Consider the following 20,833-nt stretch of genomic DNA (forward strand, 5'->3'; position numbering starts at 1 on the left):
TGCTGACTTTATTGGATGGACTGGGACTGAAGAGGATATAAAAAGTTGCTAAGACTCATCCTTCGCATTTCGTCCACTTGTATCCTCCTTATTACTTTCTAGCAGTGCAAGTCAGACTTCTTTGGCAAAATTCTCCTTCGGGAACACAGTTCTTAAAATGCTCATGTTTGGAAAAGGGGCTGATACACACCAAGTGAAACCAAGAGAATAACAGTTCTTATTTTCATTTTAATGCTCATGTTTTATCTTGTGTGGAAGCATCCAAGCGTATCAGGGAACACTGCAAATTCCAGGATTGCATGGAATAGCAGCATTTTACTCATATAGGGTAAAAATTCAGGAGGAATTACATGGCTACAGACCACCCCAAAGCTCCTTTCCATACCGTGTAACTTATCATTACAGCCAAGCTGGCAGAGAACCTGACAGTCTGAGATAAAGAAACTTCCCTGCCCAACCAACAGCAATTCAGATCAACATGTAAAAAATCCCCAAAACAACACAAGACAGAAACAATTAAGATAAATAAAAAAATACCTGCTTCAAAATGTTAGCAGCTATCAAGCAAAAATAATATTCCGAGGATCCAAGGATTTTCACTTTTCTACTGTTTAGAGAGTATCTCTGTTACAGGCATTTGACATTCCAGTAAGAAGAAAAAGCAGCAAGACTCCATTCCTTCATGTGTTGTTTTTCTGCAGACTTTCTAGAGTAATAGAACACAAGTGATCTCTCCTTGCTAAAAAAGAAATCCTGAGTGGTTCCTTTTGAGTTGTTTGGGAGTTGTTTGGCCTTGGGGAAAAAATTACAAAAAGCTCCACCTGACATTTATTAGATGTGTCCTGCACTGGAAAGTGTAAAACTGGAATCACAATGGTATCTTAATTAGCTGATACAAGCTTATTTTCTTGACTGGGTACTGCATGTAGGAAAACATCAAAGCAGCACCAGTGTTTGTTGTGTGAAGCTTTTATCACGTCCTGTAGATTACCCGCTCTCCTTGTGGTACAGCACTAGTAGGAACAGAAAGGATTACAGAATGACAGTGGGATGCATTTTGAAATCCTGTTAACAAGAGAGAAAAAAACCCTCACCCCTAAATGTTTTTAGGACTTTTATTGAAAAAATTTGAAACCAAAAAATTACCAAGGCCAGTCTTACAATAAATTTAAGACATACAGAATGGCTTACCTGCTACATGGAAGAAACCTTATTACAACATTTCTCTCATGCAACTCCTGGATTAAAACCACATTCTCATTTAACATCAAAATGGATTATTTATACTTTCTTAGGAGTTCACCTTAAAATATGATTTAAAAAGTCAATTTTCCAAGGGTTAAAAACACGTACACAGCACGATTCCCCCCTTCACAGACCAGCTCCCTTTGTCTGATAACTGGCAGAAATAGACCACTGAGCATGTTTTTCCTTTTTTTATTATTCTAACCTGAGAAATTTCTTAAATAATGCTTACTGGGCTTTCATATTTGGCAACGCGACTTTAGTTACAGAGCAAAGTGTGATTCCTTTTTCTTGTCAGAAACCAGTCTTTCACTGCTTGTTCCAAAAGACACTGTCACAACCAGGAGGAGCATTTGTCCCAAAAGACACTCTCACAAGCAGGAGTGGCATTAGCCTAAACCTCCTTCTGTGCCCTTTTGGTAAGTTAAACCTTGTTAGTAATTCCATCAGGACACTAACCTCAGGATGCAGAGTTCCCATCAGTTGTGTAATTCTCAGTATTGTGCACTTTGAAAATATTTACTTTGGCATGTTATACTTTGTAGCATAGTTGATTTTTTTTGTGCTTACTCCCGGCCTTTACAAAATCTGTCTTTTCTCTCTTGCATTTATTCAAGCCCTTCCCTTTGCCACCAGTTATCTCCCTTTCTCATAGCTGCAACAGAACCAGGGCATAAAGCACACAATTACATTAAAATGTCAGAGCTACAAAAGCTGCTGCACAGCAGACAGTGCTCTTATAAAGCACTCTTAGTTGATGAATATGCTTGTAAACCCTGTGAATCTTTTAGTACACTATTCAAGACTTCAATTTTAATCTGTAAACTTACTAATATTTGATTTCAAACCCTCCAAATATTTGGTGTTCTACTCTACTCAAATGTGCTAGTCACTTCACACTTGCTCCCCATATATAAAACCAACACTGTCCAAAGAAATTATGAAAAACCACTTGAAAGAAGCAATTTAACTTCCGACTGATCAGAGCTTCTTCTGCATTTTCAGTAAATTTGTATGTTACATAATTTGGGTTATTCAGAATTGTTGCTCTTCAGTTTTATCTGAACACACCTGATTTTCAAATGAACCATAATTTCTTCACAGTTACTAGTCCTGTCTACCTGACTAAAATTCACTGAGCTTTGTTTGCTCCATACTCTGACTACTAAAAACCTTTACAGTAACCATGGAGATCAAAAGTGCTTGACTGGAAAGGTGCAGAAGTCACACATTCTGAGAAATGGCTGGATTTTTCTGTTCATTTTAGTGTAATCCTGGTCGTGACTGTACTGAATACTGAAGTGTTTCAGTTTTCTACTTCTCTGCAAACTGGTTTTAAAAGAATGTTATAGGAGATTACCACAAAAAAAAGATGTGGAGAGATATCCACACAGTTGGTAAATGACAACCTTTTATTCTACTGCAATTTGTTGGCATTTTTGATCCCAAAAGAGGAAATAACAGACTTTGGACTTTCTTAAATGTGCTCAAAATCAAAATTTCTTTATTTTCCATCTAATTAAAAAAGACAAGTATTGAAAAATAAGGAGCAAACCTAACTGTTTCAGTAACCTTTAGTCTCACGTATCTTTTAAATTATACAGTGCAAGTGTATTTTGCATATCAGCGCTGAGTGCACTTTAGAAAGGACATCTGTTGAAGTATTTGCAACAGGTCTTTATAGCACCATATAATTGCTGTCGATTTAACTGCTTAGAATCAGCCAGTGCCTAGAAAGTAAAATGATGCCATTTCTATTTCATCTATCATTCCAAAAAAGAAAAGAAATCTGGAAGCTTATGTTATCCAACTGAATTATGTAAACAATTAAATACCAGACACTTGATTTTCACTTATTCCAGTTTTGTGAACCTGGTTGAAGATTTGCTACATGATCCTTCTGTAATGGCACAGTTCAATCAGTGGCAGGAAAACTTCATGGATGTATTGAATGAAAACGTCTCTCTCTCACTTTTCCTTGAATTGGCAAAGTTTCTTTTTGCACGATTTGCACGATTTGGTGCTGAGCCTTCTGCCAAGGCTCATTTTCAATTCATAATTGACAAGAAAAGAAGTGACAAACACAAGAGGCTGAGTGCTGGCAAAGCCACAGTATAACACAATAGGAACAGCAAGGCCATGAGGAAGCCAGAGGTAACCGAGGTATCTGGAACAAACCAAAACTACACTAAACACAAGAGAGCAGCTTAGCCCCACAGCACATTTTACATTCTTTAGATACTTGACTGGTCTGTTTTCTACTGACACACAATTCAGAATTCATTCAGAATTGAAGGAATACACAATCTGATTAGACATGAAGTACACGAACCATTCATGCACCGACAAATGCTGCTGTTGGTTTTTCACAGGTAATGCTGAAGCAGCTGTGTCAGAACGGCACTGGGTTGAAATGAAAGCAATGCTGGTACTTTACCACTTCTGGTAATTGTTACCTACAACAGTCAGTGACCATCTGCTCAACACTACAAGAGGCTTGTTTTCCAAACATGAGTTCCAGTAAGCTGAATTACAAATGAGATCAGTCTGAATGCATTAGAAAGATCACATGGTGTATTTCTGGAGAAAGCGGTCGAACGCGTCGTAAATCGCTTGTCTGAAACAAGTAAAAGAGAAGAGAATTTGTACAATTTGGGAAAGGGCAGATATAAGTGGCATCCTTCCATACATTTACAAATATATTTACAAAGCTATCATCACAATTTATTTCCTTTATTTCTGGGATCTCTCACTTCAAACCAGTAATATATTGATGTTCCAGGAATGAGTGGGACTGTTTTCCAGCTTTAATGCAAGTGCAAATATAGATGGACTTGGAGTTTTCTACTCAAACACATCAGAGACATGCATAACTTAAAATTTTTGAGCAACTATCATAAAAATAGGGCTGAAGTTTTAAATAGCAGTAAGCTAGTGGTTAGCATACATTGACCCAATAGAGTGCTATTCTTTTTTGTGGTTGCTTAGACTTCCTAAATGGTGTGTACAGTCTTCCTAAATCCTTATATTTTAAAATTAGAAGCACAAATATTTAAAACTTTTGGAAAACTACAGAACTGCACTCATGTAACTGATTTATGTAACTGTCTTTAGAAAATCAACACCTAATATTACTAAGGCACGAATTCATGCACATACTACTTATTTACAGTCAAGCTTTCATTTTAATTAAATCTAAAATTTAATTTTAAACTTTTCTGTCCACCTTACCTGAAGAGTCCTTGTTTGAAGAGGTAGGCACTGACATGACCTCCATCCAGATACCTGATTTCACACCCCGGCCAAATCTCTTGGAGGCTGCGCACCCCAGTGCGAGGAATGTACGCGTCCTCCTTAGCTTGTACAACTATGATTAAACTTGGGTCAACTGGAACTAAAGGAAAACAAAGCAAAACTGAATTTATCTGTGGTAAGAAGTAGAAACACAACAGCTGAGATTTCTGTTGTAAAAATGCTATTTTCACAAAAAATTAAATTATTCTAAGCTTTAATAAAAGTACATTTTCTAAAATCTCCAGCAGAATTTATCTGGTTTTTGATGTTACAGTAGTGAGGCCATCAGTGGAAAAACAAACTAACCCTTACCCTTCCCACCCCTAAAGCAGGAATTCCTCAAAGACTTGTGAAGTTGACAGAACTGTCTTTCCTCTTACCAACAAAACTCTATAGCATTCATGTCAGTTCTTTAAGATTCCTTTTTATCGGCAAAAAGAACTATGAAATTCAACAGTGTAGAAGTTTCATATATTTTTTTTTCCCTCATGGAGGAAAAAAGACAACTTTTCATACAAGAGGTCAGAAAGTACAGCCTGCGTTCACTTTCTTTTCTGTTTCCTACATGGTTTACTTGCAACATAGAAATCCCAACATATTGTTACACATATTTATTACTCACAACCAGAATTGCACCAATCAGATTACTAACAGGAATAACACCAATATGATGTTGAGCAAAATTACACCAAAATTATGTTGAACACAGAATATTTCTCTCTTCAAAAAGAAAATAAGTGATATGTTAAAGAGTGACCAGCCAAGATGTTTGGCAGTGAGGTGTCAGCAATAATTTAAACCCTTCCTTCTTTCATACTAAATCATGTATTGAGAATATGCAATGCTAAGATAAATCCTAGTCTTCCATTCAATTTTCCATGAAATTTGAGCATTAGGGAGATCTTCTGAAGCTTCTCTCTGGCCATACTGGCAGGGAATGCAAAGTCTCCCAGGGAATGACAAGACCTGGGAAACTACTGACACGGTGAAATTCATCACTTTGACAAGTGCATCAGGATCACAGATCCTCTTAAGTTCCAAGGTCAGTGCTTAGCTAAGTGATACCTGGATAAGTCTAGATAAACAAGAATATCTGCACTTAGAATAAAACTTACAGGGCTTTTTCTGTCTACTGAAATAACTTTGAAAGCTTTAAGGAAAGCACTTCACTGGTATTCGTCACAAAACATCTCTGGCTAGCAGTGAAAGAATCTACACTAGTGTAGGTTCCTTTTATTGTGTGTTTCCTTTTTGCTTAATTTTAACATTTATTTAAATTTAAACATTTGTACCAATGGAGTACTGAATGCCAGAATTAATAAATGAGGTGGCACAGGGGCCCAGTATCAGGAAAGTTTTGACATTAAAAGACAGCTCCGTCTGAAGTCAAAGCACGTTGTAGGAGATGCCTTTAGCAGGTACATGCACAGCCGGACCACGGACTGCCACAAAAGGAATTCCAAGCCCCCACTGCAGCAGAACCTTTTAAGGCGGCTCTAGGAAGCAATGACTTGTTTGCAGTGCTGGAAAGGATTTGTCCTGAATGCCAAGGAATGCTGGACTACAGCTCCCCCTATACGCTATGCCTGCCCTGGGAAACTCTCTTCACCAGCCAGCACCAGCCCAGAAGGACCCCCAAAATGTTTTTACTGGCAGTATCATTCAAGCTTGTTGCTCAGCTATGCAGGCTACTTTCTATCTGAAGTCAATATGAGATTTTTGCTTGAAAAACCTTATTAGCAGATTAATTAATTACACTTAAGTATTATTCACATCACACAGGTGTTTTCTTCCTTTAGATAATACAAATATGCACTAACTCATATCTGAAAAGAGCTACAGCAAGGCAGAGGAGAAAAATGAGCAAAGATACTGAGAGGCAAATTTTTAATTCACGTTGTCATTAGTTGGCCATCAAGAAGGAACAGAAAAAACAATTAGGAAATGGAGTAGTAAATAGATGCTACAGAATAATGGTCACAATATTTCCGTATTTCAGCAAAGGTGCCACCAGGTTTGCACTTGGAGAATGAAGAAAATACCTTTCCCTCCACTGTATTTTGTTCAGCTTTCCAAAGTGCACATTGAAACAATGAGATACATACCTGGGAAGTTAGCTACATGGGTACATTCATCCATTACTCCCTTCATGAACATTAAGGATTCTCTCTGTAAAGTGTCACTCCTTCTCCTTGTATTTATCCTGTGTCCTTGTGGACTGGTTAAGTTTTTATTGCTACTGCTACTGGTCGAAAAGGTTTGATTTATGCACTGCATTTTAGGAGCATCTTGTATTAAGAGTCTTTCTGAAGAGGCACTTAGAGCACTTCTGTTTGTGGTAAAGCTGTGAACGGCTTCCTTAGATACAGTGTCATTCAAGGACTCAAAGCTGAATATTCTGGAAGTCATGTCCATATCCGCCAGACTGTCCACACTGTCAGGGAAGTTTTTAACAAAGTCTTGTCCCATCTTGAAAGAATCTGTCTAAACAAAGACAACAGGCCATTTATTAAGGGTTTCTCCCTTAGACCAGTTGGTTCATCTTATTTTTAAGATGAACTCATTATTAAAAAAAAAGAAAAAGACACACACAGCACTGCTCACTTCTATTTTCAGCTTGCAGGTCACTCAGTTAAATCCTGATCATCATAACCTCTTGAAAATTTCATTCTACATATCTGTCAGCTTAAAAAAATGCAGGAAGTTCTTATATATACAGTAGTTTGTGACATAAACAACTGTTTTTCTTTCTAAATTAAACTCTGAATTTATAATTACAGTAATTTAAGCTTAAATGACCTCATTATAATAATAGAAAAATAACATATCTGACCAGGTCGAATGTCAGGTTTAGAACTGAAAAATCAACTGTCTCTAAATGCTAGGGAGACACAAGCTGAACAACCTGAAAAGTTTCTTTTCATTTTGTCTTCTCCATCAGTGTTGCTGGAGTGTATTTAACTTTAAAATGGCAAATACCCAGGAAACAACTATCTGCACCCCAGCTTCTCTTCTCCTGCTGTAAGGTATTAGAAAAAGAACTATCACAAGGCAAAGAATCTTAGGGGGGAAAAAAAGTTATTTATCAGAATTTTGACTGAATACATTTTATGTTGCAGATTACACTAAGTGTGATCAAAGGGAAAACTTGTAGCAAGGGCTACGCTTAACACTCATTATACAACCAAAATATTAGGTTTGTTTCTCAGGTTTTTCCTTCAAAGACCAAATTTATCAAAGCATAAAGAAACAACATGCCAGTATGTTCTAGCTAACAATTGTCTACTTTAAGTGAAAGTAAAAAGAAGTTACAATATTTGCTAGATTGGCACATGCAAATATTAGCAGATAGGGAAAACAGACCATACTTACTCCACAATATTCAAGCATTTGAATGATTTCTTCTTCGTACACAGCTTGTGTAAAATACTGTTTCTCCAGCTCTCTCCAGTTCACTGCCTTGCTTAGCACACCCTGAGAAGATAAATAAAAGCATTCAGTACACAAGCAAAACCCAGAGGTCATTCTAAAATAATGATACATGCAGGAAATTGACCTGTTCCTCTCCTGATTTTTTCAGTAGAATTCTGTTCCCAGACAGCCCTCAGAATTATTGCAATCGAAGCATAAGCACATTATAACACAGGCCATGGAATCCCACCTCCCTTGTGGCCAGCCCAAATCTTTTATCTTACATTTCTGATTACGATCTAATATACTAACAAAAAATGCATTTTGTAATTTGTTAATTACCGTAGTGAAGACTGCAGAGGCTGTTGACCAGGAAAGACATGGAATCAAAGGCAATGGTTTAGGCCAGTTTGTCACTGCCAGTGAAGCCATCTAGAATCAAAGGCACTTATTACACATTTTAATATTGAATTCCCAATATGGTAAAAAAGAACTCTCTCATCTTCAATTTCTTTGTTTATATGGTATTTATGAAACACATGATGTCAGAGAGTTAAGGATTGTGGCAGGTGGATATGCTTTCACCTATTTGGAAGTTACTATCCATTCTCCAGTGATTTTTTTAAAAACAAACGTTGCTCTGGAAAGGACTCATTTCAAGGCTGAATTGGATTTGGTTGTAAGAGTTCCCAATGGAATATTTACTAACTATTCCATTAATTATAATTAATTATAATTATATTTGTAATTATATTAATTATCATTATAATTACAAAAACTAATACAAGCTATTAGTTGTTTAAAACTATAAAAAACTTCTATGAAGCTTTTCACCAAGCTCTTGCAAGTTTATTTCAAGGCAAAACAAAGGCAATCTATGAGAAGGATTATTTAAATTCTGTACTTTTAAACTTTGTGTACTGGAAACAAAATCTGAAGGAGAAGTAATTCAACATGTTAAGTGCACTCTTTTTCTGTCCTTTAAGTTTGAATCATTACTTTTGCATCAGTTCTCAGAACATATTTTTGTGACTATTCTGTTTATACCAGAAAAAAACAGGGCAAGAAAGTTCAATGTACAGAAGTTCCCTATATGGTATGTTCTTTACAAGTTTTATTCTATTAATACAAAACACCTCATGTCTGTTCTAGATGTTCTAATAACTGGATTTATGCAATTGAACTATAATTCTATTCTAACTATTTTTTATTAATAAAAAGTTACAAGAACACCACACATGTCTGTTCTGATTCTCTCCAGTAGTAGAACTCTCTCCCCTTTAGTAGAACTGAATCAATGTGTACAACCTTCCATTGTAAAACACATTCTATAGAGGATCAACATCAAATATTATTTATTTCACAGCAGTTGCTGACTCAGCAGGGTGATGTTGATGGAAATCAAAGGTACTTTGTAGATTTATGACATTTAGAGTTATAAAACTGTGCTCTAGGGGAGTATTTTCCTTTCAGTAAACACTACCATTGCCAACATTATTTACTGAGCTCCTAACAACAAAGAAATAAAGGTATTGCACCTGTGTCTCACAGACCCATGCTAATCTGCAGAGACACGAGCAATAACATTTTGACTGTGTATTAGTCTTTCAAGCACCTTAGTGATACACTGCTGGTTTAGTTTGAATATGCACAGACTCACACAGAAAATGTTAGCCACCTCACCGCAGAAACCTCTGATCAGTACCAATGATCAGGGGAAAAAAAGAGATGAGTTGAGAACAGAACTGACACCAAAAGTCACCTCAATTACAACCTGCCTAGAAAGAGGGGGTATTTCACACAGTGCATTAAAACACAAAGGTTTAAGCAAGAAGAAAGGAGGAAAAGAGGGAGAATCAGCAATCGATCAGTGCAGACTTTCTTTCAGCAAACATTGCTGCCACCCCTCCTTGTGGAAAAAAAAACAATTATGTGAGAAGTTTATATTCTTATTAAGCCTGCTGGGAGATGGCTGACAAAGGGCTCTATGGTTTGTCAGTACATATTAAGGATTCTACTAATTCAGCACCACGGAACATGAGAATTGCCAACAATTTGTTTCTCATGACTCTAAGTGCTTATTTTAAAGTACTTCTGAGATCAACACTGTAAAACAAATTATTCCCGTATGCTACATGATCAAATGAGAAGTTAAAACAAAAGTTACTGAACAGGAGATATAAAAGCTTACATGTCCTCCCATGGATATTCCAGTCATCCCTAGTGGTCCATAGCCTTCTCTCTCTAGCCAGTGCAAAAGAGCTGCCGATTCTAGAATTAGAGCTCCTCCCATCACAAACAGGTCCGAGACATTTTTTAAACATGACCGTCTTTTCTCCCCAGAAAAGGAAAATAGAGGGTTTATTTTCTAAGATTAGACTCTGACAGTTCTTATCAATATATACATACTTTTATACACAGCTTAATCACAATCCCAGAGAATTTTGGAGCTGAAATCCTGTTGATTCAACAGGAGGAAAAAGCAAGCCCAGATTTTCTGGCACTTGTAATTTTTCACCCAAATGAGGACTAGGAATAGACATCTGGTTTTAATGTAATATCACTGACAACTTGGTCTTTTGGAAACAGTTATTACCAACACTAGCATCTCATTAGTAGTAATATTCTGTCCTGTGAAGTTGTCACAGACATTTTAGAAACAGAATCAAAGTGCTAAAGTCCTAGGCATACACTATCTTGTTTGCAGAAACAACTTTTTTTTTTTCTTATTTACCTGTTTTACATCATTGAAAAATTGCACACAACATTTGAAGAGCAATCAGTATGTCAGCTTTGGAAGCACTCATCAGTGTCACTGTAAGACTGAAACTGTAAAGTGGGAAGTTTGTCACGGTGCTGAGAAATTCAGGCAGTGTACTGCAAAGCATTAAAACAGAAGACACACAAAAAAGTAGAAATCTATCTGGCTGAGCCATCAGAAGGACTCTAAAAATAATAGACCTCTAACTTGGGGAGGGGCACTGAGTATTTTCAGTACCACAGCCAGGTTACAAAGGGCTCCTGGCCTCCCCTGCCAGCATGCCACCATCACATTTGCAACACTCTGAAGCACAAGGACAAAGCTCACTGTGAAGTCACACAGAAATGAACATAGCTGCTGCAGAGCAGCATTTACAGCCTAATGCAACTCTTTCCTACAGCTTTATGAGATTCCTCTGCAGCTGCTGTATTTACTGAACACTGTCACCAGCATATTAACTACAACCGCTGGTGCTGTGTAACCCTGTATTGGAGAGCGACAATTACCTGATGGGGTATTAGACTGAGCACCCCCCCTTGAAACAATCCTTCTCTACATGATACGTGACCTACTAAAGCTGACACACTGGACAACTGAGAACAGAGTTATTTAATCCATTCTTCTGCATCAGATCACCCATAACTGGAAATAAACCTACCAATGGATGTATTCCAGCGCACGCTTTCCCCTGTCACTTTCCTATAATCTCACATAAATCACCTTCCCTGTGTCTTCCAGTCTTTTTAAATGTCCAAGTTAGGATTAAAAAGGATTAAGACACCAACTCATATTTGGACTTTCAGAAATATTGGGAGACTAAAAGCACAGCTTTGCCTCAGACACATATCCAGTTGAATTCTGATAATACTTCTGTGGTTTGGAAAATGTAAAAAGTAAAAAACCAAGACTTCCTAATTAGGCTTCTAAATTCACATTTAAGAAATGATTGAAGGAATAAATCCTATAAAACACTGAATATTGCATAGCCTCCACTGACTAAAAACTGACCAACGCTAGATTTATTTGTACGTCTGTAAATCCTTAAAAGGTCTTGGAAAAGCAAAATCCTAGCAATTATAATGGAAATACACTATCAGACCAAAGAGTATTCACAGCTGACTGAAATATGACAGCAGCACTTGTACATGTGCAGCTGTGAGTCAGGAAAATAAAATGGCCCTGACTTGTACTCACACAAGATGTTTGCATGTCACTTCACACTGCAAGTCCATCTTGTGCAAACTTTCCTGATCCCTGAGATTGCCTAACACAACTCCAAAGCAGTTTAGTAAAGAGCAGACAATTTCACATTAGCACGTTACAAATGGTTTGTAGAATGTTTTTTTCTTAATAAGCTATCCACGTTTTGATAACTTTTGGCTCAAAAGAGAAAAAAAGAAAAGCAGTATTTTAAAAAGACAGTATCCATAAATGCAACAGAAATACTTACAACTGATCCTTAGGTTTCCTACAGCCATGTAAAAGACCCCAGTTAAAGAAAGTAAAAAAGGCTTTATCAAAACTGGTCATTGAAACAAAAAAAAAAAAAAGATAAAATAAATAATATACATAAATAGCAAATTAATTGAAATTTGGAACTTAAATTCCCAATGTTTTACTGTCACTAAATCAAATCCAATCTGCCTTGATGATGTAGTTTGCAACATTTTATCGTTGTCAGATATATGGGTAGGAAAAAGTGTAACCCAAGATCCTATTTAATGAAACAGAATAATAGTGTTATACAAGATGACAGAACAGAACTTAACTGTTTAAAAAAGAAAAAACAAACCACATCTTAAGTGGTAATAGTAAGTTTCTCAAAATTTACCTGAGGTACCACAGAACTGTGTTTCATGTAATGGTCATAACTTTCTTTGCTTCTACCCCCTGGGAATGGATCCAAAAAGTAGGTATTTTATGAGTGTGGTAACTCTTCTGCCTTCCAGAGAGGACATTAGGAATAACTACCGTGTTTTCCACAAAAGGATATAGTAAGGATTTTCTAGCAACAGGGAAGCCATACAGGCTTCTTTAATCATTGGCCGTGCCATTAATGTGCGTCTCCTCCAGAAGTGCTAAAGACAAGACGCACAAACAATACAGGTAAGACAAAATTTGACAATTTAATTTCTCAATAACAACCAATTTTACATTTTATACACTCACATGATCTCCAGTGCCTGCTAAATGAATGCACACAGGTCTGTGCTTGCTATTCCATCTTCTGGGTATGATGAACTGAAATCTGTGAGAAATGAACGCCTATTTTAGCAGAGTAAGCATTTCTACTTACAAGCTGCATCAAGAGAAATTAATAAAAAAAAACAAAAACAATCCAACATAATAAAGTATTTGTAACCCAAGCAGGCAAACTGCCAGCAATTCAGCAACATCATTTTTCATGAACACGTTCAGCAAACAAAGGAATCTGAAAGTAGGACAGAAGAAAGGCCAAACAAGAAAAGGAGCTAAGATGAAAGACCATGTTCCTAAAAAAGACTACTACCTCATCATCACAATTTAAACTTTGCAGAGTGGAGAAATGCAACTTCAGATAAAGAGCAGCCTAAACAAGCATGTCCAGCTGTCCTAGGCATCATTGCTATTTTTCTCCTGAAGGCACAACAGCTGAAATTGAAGATTAAGATGAGCAATAAATTAAAAAAAAAATCAAAAACCCAACATACAAACCATGAAATTATTCTATATACCCAACATCAATCAATTAATGTCTTCTGCTGCTACTTATTCATAGTCTGAACTACTGAAAAAAAAATCCCTTCTGAGACGCCACTATTCCCCACAAGATGGAGCACTGTTACCTACAACAGTGTTGTTACACTTCATTCGTACCATCTTAAGGGAAATTTGTACAGCTTTTCAAAACTGTCACAATACTGGCCAAGGCAACAATATCGTAACTTGGCTACAAAGCACAAGAGAACACAGATAAGGAAACAACGACCATATTGTATTTTCCAATATGGTATTAATTAGTTTGATAATGTTAACAGTCAGAGGCAAGGTGGAATAGAACTGATTCCTTGACTACCAACCTTTTGTCTCACATTCCTTAATGTTACATGCTTAAGCACACATATAAAAACACCAGCCAGTATTACTGACAAAATTTACAACGTCAGTATCAATCTGAGCTGACAAACTTTTATGTTTATGTTATTAAACATTTAATGAAGTCTAGGAAGAAAAATTCATCATGACAGTTCAGCTCAAAACTAAAAGCAAACAGAAATTATGCTCCCTTTGCAAACCCACTCCTCATCTGCAAAGCATTGTTAGTGTGAAACCAGCACTGTCAGGGAGCCTCCAGCCTTCTGTGAGAACGCTTTTTTTTCATTTTTTTACCAAGAAAGAAATGCACCAGATTCTCTTGCTACAATTAAATGAGCTTGCTACTTCGTCACACATATAACATTTTTTGTATTCAATGTAAATGGAAAGCTGGAATGTCTCCTTCAAATACAATATAATATACTTTGATATAAACAGCTTCTCCTGCTACATACAAAACAATAACTACTGTTCTTCTTTTCCAGCATCCCCCTCATTTGGAAAAAAACAAACCCAGGGTATTCTACAGCTTTGTGCAATATTATTTCGGTGGACACACACACAAAAAAAAAAAAAAAAAGTCATACTTGCTAGTGGATTTTTTAAATACATAGATTGAACTATCACATGAATAAGATTTGTTTTCACATTTAAAAACAAATCTATTTTAACACATTAGTCCAAAATACCCCCAGTTTGAAATAATTTACAGATAGTTTGCTTTACAATCAATTAGTTGCACAATAAAATTACTTATAGACCATTATTACTCTGCAGCACTAATTCCAGCAAGAAATACCTCTTGGTTTCTCTTACCTTGCTACAAGAGATTCGACTGGCAGGATACCTGGGACACAATGAGCCAAGGGGGAAATGAAGTGCCCCTCGAGGATTTTACAGTCAGATTGCCCCTCAACCTGCAGAGAGAATGGGACAATAGCAATAAATGTTATGTCAGTCTTTAACTTGCTCTGAAAGCAAATCTCTTAAAGTAGAATTTGTTGTAGGATAAAAACTTGCTTAAAAAAACCCAGAGCAGAGGCCAACTCCTCAAATATAGAGACACACGTTATCAACACAGTCAAAACATTTGTTTCCAGCTTTGCTTTTATTAAATAAACTTTTACAGGAATCAAAGAAAGGTGTAATGCTGTCCCATTTTAAATACATTTGATAACACATAGTAAGTTTTGAACACTTTCTGAGTTTTAATATTTGACATCTCACTCCCCAACTATTGTACTACTGGGAAAAAAAGAAACAACAGTATCTGTACAGCCACTTCTTTAGTCTCTGTTTCCTTCCATTCTCTGCTAGAAGCTATAAAAGTAGCCTGGTGTTAAGTACCTTTATATAGCATTAGGAAAATAAATGTAGTTAAATCATGTCATCTCTTGCTTTTAAGTACCTTGTCAATGAACACTGGGTAATCTTTCGAAACCAGCGTCTGGCACTTTTCCCTGTTTCCAATAATCTTTCTGAATTCAAATATTCTGTTGAAAGGAAACAAGTAGAGAAGATTCAACTTTTAATCTAAAAAAAAGAAGAGACATATTTATATAAAATTTCAGGAGCTAAAGTAAGCCACAAACAAATAAAAGTCATGAAGCCAGCTTTCCATTCACAGATTAATCAGGCCAGCATAGGGTAGGTAGCTACCATAGGATGCTTTTAAGTTAAAAAAAATGGGCTCAGATATCTTGCTGGGGAACAGAAGGCTAAGGGGCAAATCTGATTGCTTTCTTCTGCTACTTAAATGGGCTACAGAGTCACACAAAGAAAATGAAACAAAACTCTTCTCAGAGGACAAGATTACTGAAGGACATGAATACTGCAGAGGCAATGGCTGTGTGTTGCAGTGTAAGAAATCCCTACTGGAGCAAAGTGAAAGATTGCTTTCACAGTTAAGCACATGGAAAAATAGCCCAGGGAAACTATAATTGATCTTCATCCTCAAGGGCCTTTCAAATGAATGAATGGCCAAGTGACTTGAAGAAATAAGTCAGCTTTGTTTTGAACAGGGATTTTGACTTGATGCCCTCAAATTTGCCCTCTCAACCTTAAATACTCTATGCTAAGAATAACTTGCTCATTCTTATGGTCATAAATACACACGTTACCTGACCAGCTAGAACAGTTTTGATTGACAAGGAATGACTTGTTCACCTCCCGAACACCACAGAAAAGCCACAGAATGGAAAGGAAATCCAGTTTATCACCACATAAAGAATAGCTCTACTTTATAACCTTTGCTTTTCTTATACAGAACAGCAAGTGCATTAAGTATTTCTGAGAAAGTAAGGGTTAAGAGGTGAGAGTGGAGGGTATGCTAAATGAAGAGATGTTTTGTTTGACAATAAATCTTCTAAAAATACTGCATTTATGTCTTGTTTCTATAGTTAGGTGGATAGCGAAGGCTAAATCTTGCCTCTGCTGAGGAATTTCAACCCTTGCTAATGAGTTGAGGACAAAGAGCTAGGATATTAACATTCATCACATCAAGGGTGTGCACATAAAATTTCAGATTACACCTAGGCAGAGCAGTCAGTCATTCAATCTCAGTTAATGCTTGAAGTATAAAAAATTTAATAATAACTTAATAACGGAGCTTCACAGTGATGAGTTAACAAACAGAAATAAAAGCCCTCCTCCCACAAGCCAGTGTGAGGGGTCAGGAGGAGCTGGTATTCTTCCTTCTTCATCGAGGTGAAGCCAGGCTGCTAGGGAACAGCTCATCTTCCCAGTCAGGGGCAACACATAGGAAAACTTTCTTCTCCTTTTCAGACCAGCAAGCTTGCCTCCTGCTTCCCCCACCACTTGTGATCTGGTGGGAGAGGTTTTTCCCCTGAATGAAGGAGGAGCTGTAGCTGCTATCACCATTAGCACCAGCAACACTCCCTTATTGCCATTTGGTGTGGGTGTGATCACCCTCCAGAGCCCAGTTTACCCTTGCACTGGTGAACAGCAGCATCAGTCAGAGGCTCCCCCGTACAGAGACACCACTTTTACTGGAGGGAGGTGGAGATGGGGCAGGGAAACTTCACCATGTCTCACCAAGAGCCCAAAAGTTTTTAAGAGAGAAGGTTTTGAAAACATTAAAATATCCCATTTTGGATACACAGATGGAACAGAATACAGAAATGCTGCAACCAAAACAAACCCCACTATTTTTGGTTATTCCAACCAAAGCCAGCATTCTCATTTTGCAGGACAGTCGGCTACTTAAGAGAAAAATCAACTGAAGACAGACACACGAAGCAATCCAAGTGCCATTTCCAGATCAGATCTTTCACTTGGACTTAAAAAACAAGCTCCCATAAAACTCCACTGCTATCCAGTGCACAAAATTTTATTTCAGTAGTTTTCAAAGTTTTCTTTATTGACTTTCATATACATAAGAGTGAGCTTAAAAAATGCAGATTTATTATTTCCTATTTAAATACTGCACAATGCAGAATATATATATATTGTCACTTCATTTTTAAATTTAAGAAATAAAAGTGCTCAACTTCCAGGTGTTAATCTCAATAGTAACTAACAAAAATAATCAAATGCTTAAAAATTAAGAGGTACTTCCAATTTTTTCTTATTTTCAAGACATCTAGAAGGAAAGAGTTTACTACTTTGGGCTGTGAGAGAAACTTCTGATTAAATCTTACACTTTTAAAACTAATTAGCAAGTTACAGAGAGATAGCAAGAGCCACTTTAATGTTAAACAGAAACAATTCTTCTGCAGAAATTCATCAAGTGTTGTTTTTAGAAAACACTTCCAGAGATGCTGTTTGAAGTATGTCATCATATAAACATAAGTGAAAAATACAGTTCGACACACAGACATTCTCTCAAGAAGAGCCTCTTTAAACAGGAAAAAAATTGCAAATGCTTTTAAGGCTCCTCTTAAATCCAGTTACTTCCTTGGTATAGAAACACATGATTTCCTGAACAAAACCGACTTAAACACTTCTGGTATTTTAAGTACAGGATAGCAATTACTGTTGCTACTTCAAGGTTTGGGGTTTTTTTTCTTTTAATGTAAGATATTGTTAATGCCATTACTTTTTAACAAGTCACCTTTTCAGATCCTCTGGCTTTCCCCATCCTCTGATGAAAAGTTTAGTGAGGAGAAGCTTTCGGTACAAGACATCTAATTTACTTACACCCATTAGCAGCACACTGTCATCTGTGAAAAAGAAGAGGTAAAAACAAGGCAATTAAAGGGGTTGTCAACATGAGTGGCAAACTCATTGACTGTAACACAAAGTAGTTTCTTATTCTGGTTTCTGAATTAAGGAAAAGCCACCTAATGTATTCCAAGAAAGTTAACCTTGATATTCAGGTCAACTCTTTTTGTTTTGAAGAAAATATAAAGGCAGTTTATACAACCTGTAGGAATTTAAAAAGCTAATTATAACCAGATATTCATTACACCACTGATGACAAGCTGACGGAAGAGGCACATCAGGTCACAGAACTGCATCTCTAACCAGTCCTAACTGTACTTTACCCGAAGTGATAAAACAAAGAGTGGCACTGATCTCTGTCCTCTCAATAGAGGTACGATGGCAAAACTTTTCAGTCAGTGTGGGCAGTAATAAACACATCTCAGAATGGAAGCTTGAAACAATGTTTGGGTTTGAACAAGTAGAAGATTTCATCTCTTCATCTTCTTAATGGAAAGAAGGAGAGAGAGAAAGGAGAGAGAGAAAGAAGGAGAGAGACAGAAAGAAGGGGAGAGACAGAAAGAAAAAAAAGGAGAGAGAGAGAAAAAAAGGAGAACGAGAGGAAAGAAAAAGGAGAGCGAGAGGAAAGAAAAAGGAGGGCGAGAGGAAAGAAAAAGGAGGGCGAGAGGAAAGAAAAAGGAGAGAGAGAGGAAAGAAAAAGGAGAGAGAGAGGAAAGAAAAGGAGAGAGAAAATGTAGTTCCAGGCACTGGTTTTGCCTTCATTGGTGTTTTAAACACATATCCTAATCCTTATTTTATCCATTCCGTTCAGATTTTGCCATTTCTTACGGTTTTCAAAGCAATGCTCCTCCAACTCCTTTCTGAGAAGAAATCACACTCTCAAAACCCTTGCCAGGATCATTTCTCTTTCAACAAATACACCAGCTCAAGTAGAGTTGAATCTAACAAGACTTTAGGCAAGCTGAGTATTATTTTCAAAGCAATACTTACTGAAGTGAACAGGGAGCCACTGCTGAGCTCTTCCAATGAGGAAGGAAAAATAAAAAAACCAAACACTACTAAAAAGGAGAATTTAAGTCTGGTTTCTTGGTCAGCAGCATACAGGTTACTCAATTAAAAATAAAGGTCCAGGATCCGTGTACACCTAAGAAAACAACAGATTTAATAATCAAAGGCTTGGTTAGTAAGTTCATTTCAGGCATTTTCTCATATTTCCCTCCATACTAAATGTACTCAATCTCATCACACTCCAAAATAGTGTGATTTAATCTATGGGGTTTTTAAAATTTTATTTTCATCCAAAAGCATTTATTCTGCCATACTCCAATATGGCCATTTTTAAAAATAAACTTGTTTGACTATAACAAGTTAAAATTGTGGTCAGATAAACAAAAACATTCCTCTGCACTTCTAGAAAGCCAATATTTAAGAATTGATATACAGAAAAAAGGAGAACTCTTTAACACCTAGAATAAATTACTATCAAAACAGAAATTATAGACAATTTAAGGTACTCAAATACTAGAACAAGCATCCTAGAAAGCCACAATGGCCCCAGGATTGTTCAATCATTACAGGGTAAAAATAAATACATGAAATGAGCAGAAAGTCATAGTGGGCACCTTTTGTTTTAAAAACATGAAGATGTAGATTTTGCTTGGAGTCCAAAGTCTGGCCTGACAAGCTCTCTGCTGCACCAAGAATGTGCCAAAACATCTTTCTAGGCAAATACATTATATTTAAATGTAATATTGATTGAGGCAAAAGTATTGTCTCATTGTCTCTTCTGCTTCATTGATGGAGTGAAGACTCTGAAGTAACTCGGGATATTTCAATTAATCAGAATCAAGATAAAAGCATTACTGGAAAGAGTACAGGAAACACTAAAACAAGCAAAAAAGATATTCCTAGTATGTGAAGTATGCTGCATAGAACTTCTCAGAAATATCACTGAGATAAAAAATTTGGGAGGATGGTCCCTATTGTATCTCTGTAACAAAAGGGCAGGACACGCTTCAGTCACTGCCCATCCATGCCTACATGGAAAGACAATTACAAACACTTTTACTGCCAGGAAAGGCAAATCCAACTCCTGGAGACTGAAGTTTTATAACGTCACATTAACGGGAGTATTTCAGCAGTGAGGATTCGAAACGAAAATGAAAGAATCAGCAAAGGCCATTTCAGAATGAGACTTGATTTCTGCCACTTGACAGTACACGTGCCACATCCCAATCCCTCTGTGAGACAGGTCAGCTGGAAGCAGTGACCTGATAAAAATGCTGTGGAGTTGTGTGGCCCAAGAGCCAGGATCTGTGTTATGAATCTTGAATGAATATATTGTTAACACGGAAAGCTTTACATAATCTTGATCTGTGAATGGAAACTGCATTCTGATACAAAAGCACACTAAGAAGAAACATAGAAACAGACACGAAAATTCATCCAAAAATCCAACACATAAAAGATCAGCTATTGCTTTTTATCCAGAGCAAATAGCTTCAGTTACAAGAAAAACACCCCTGGAAATTACACGAGGACTTCACTCAAAGCCCACAGTGTAGTTTCTATTCTATACATGGATGTGAAAAAGCTCCCACCCAGCAGCCAACCTGAAAAAACCACGGAGGCTCTGTTTTAGAAGGCGGAGTTGCCAACTTCCCTACCCTCCCTCTCTGTTTAAAAAAAATCTCTCTTACAATTAACGCCAGGTCCTTTTCTCATAGAAGAAATGACTGCTTAAAAATCAAAGAAATCACGAAAAATTCAAGTCAAGGCAGACACAAGCCCCACAATAACTCCACACAACGGGACGGACACGGAGGAGCCTGGGGATAAAAACCGGGGCCTAAAGCAGGGTGCGAT

General features: G+C 36.9%; 2 protein-coding genes across 8 annotated transcripts in view; one reads left to right on the forward strand and one right to left on the reverse strand.

Annotated features, from left to right (window-relative positions):
- Positions 1–1,101: 1,101 nt before the first annotated feature.
- ABHD18 (abhydrolase domain containing 18) lies at positions 1,102–20,818 on the reverse strand. Of its 7 annotated transcripts, XM_017736919.1 has the most exons (14): positions 19,591–20,818; positions 18,959–19,112; positions 17,859–17,967; positions 15,195–15,279; positions 14,603–14,703; positions 12,881–12,959; positions 12,705–12,789; positions 12,162–12,189; positions 10,142–10,280; positions 8,293–8,382; positions 7,912–8,013; positions 6,645–7,023; positions 4,477–4,639; positions 3,338–3,862 (listed from the first exon to the last, which is right to left on the reverse strand). In XM_017736919.1, the coding sequence occupies exons 3-14, from the start codon at positions 17,948–17,950 to the stop codon at positions 3,811–3,813; spliced, it is 1,395 nt and encodes a 464-aa protein (XP_017592408.1). In that variant the 5' UTR covers positions 17,951–17,967; positions 18,959–19,112; positions 19,591–20,818; the 3' UTR covers positions 3,338–3,810. The 7 variants fall into 7 exon arrangements, with proteins under 7 accessions (XP_008633949.1, XP_017592408.1, XP_017592411.1 ...); XM_008635727.2 differs by lacking the exon at positions 19,591–20,818 and having other exon boundaries at positions 1,102–3,862; positions 18,959–19,556; XM_017736922.1 differs by lacking the exons at positions 18,959–19,112; positions 19,591–20,818 and having other exon boundaries at positions 3,759–3,862; positions 15,195–15,319; positions 17,859–17,952.
- The window catches only part of MFSD8 (major facilitator superfamily domain containing 8), a 12,060-nt gene continuing 10,743 nt past the window's right edge, over positions 19,517–20,833 (forward strand). Inside the window, exon 1 of the mRNA XM_017736889.1 lies at positions 19,517–19,546. Coding sequence (XP_017592378.1) covers positions 19,517–19,546 — 30 coding nt within the window. The remainder of the gene's footprint in view (positions 19,547–20,833) is intronic.

The sequence above is a fragment of the Corvus brachyrhynchos genome, unplaced genomic scaffold (genome assembly GCF_000691975.1).
Source record: "Corvus brachyrhynchos isolate BGI_N302 unplaced genomic scaffold, ASM69197v1 scaffold105, whole genome shotgun sequence".
Taxonomy (NCBI): Eukaryota; Metazoa; Chordata; class Aves; order Passeriformes; family Corvidae; genus Corvus; species Corvus brachyrhynchos.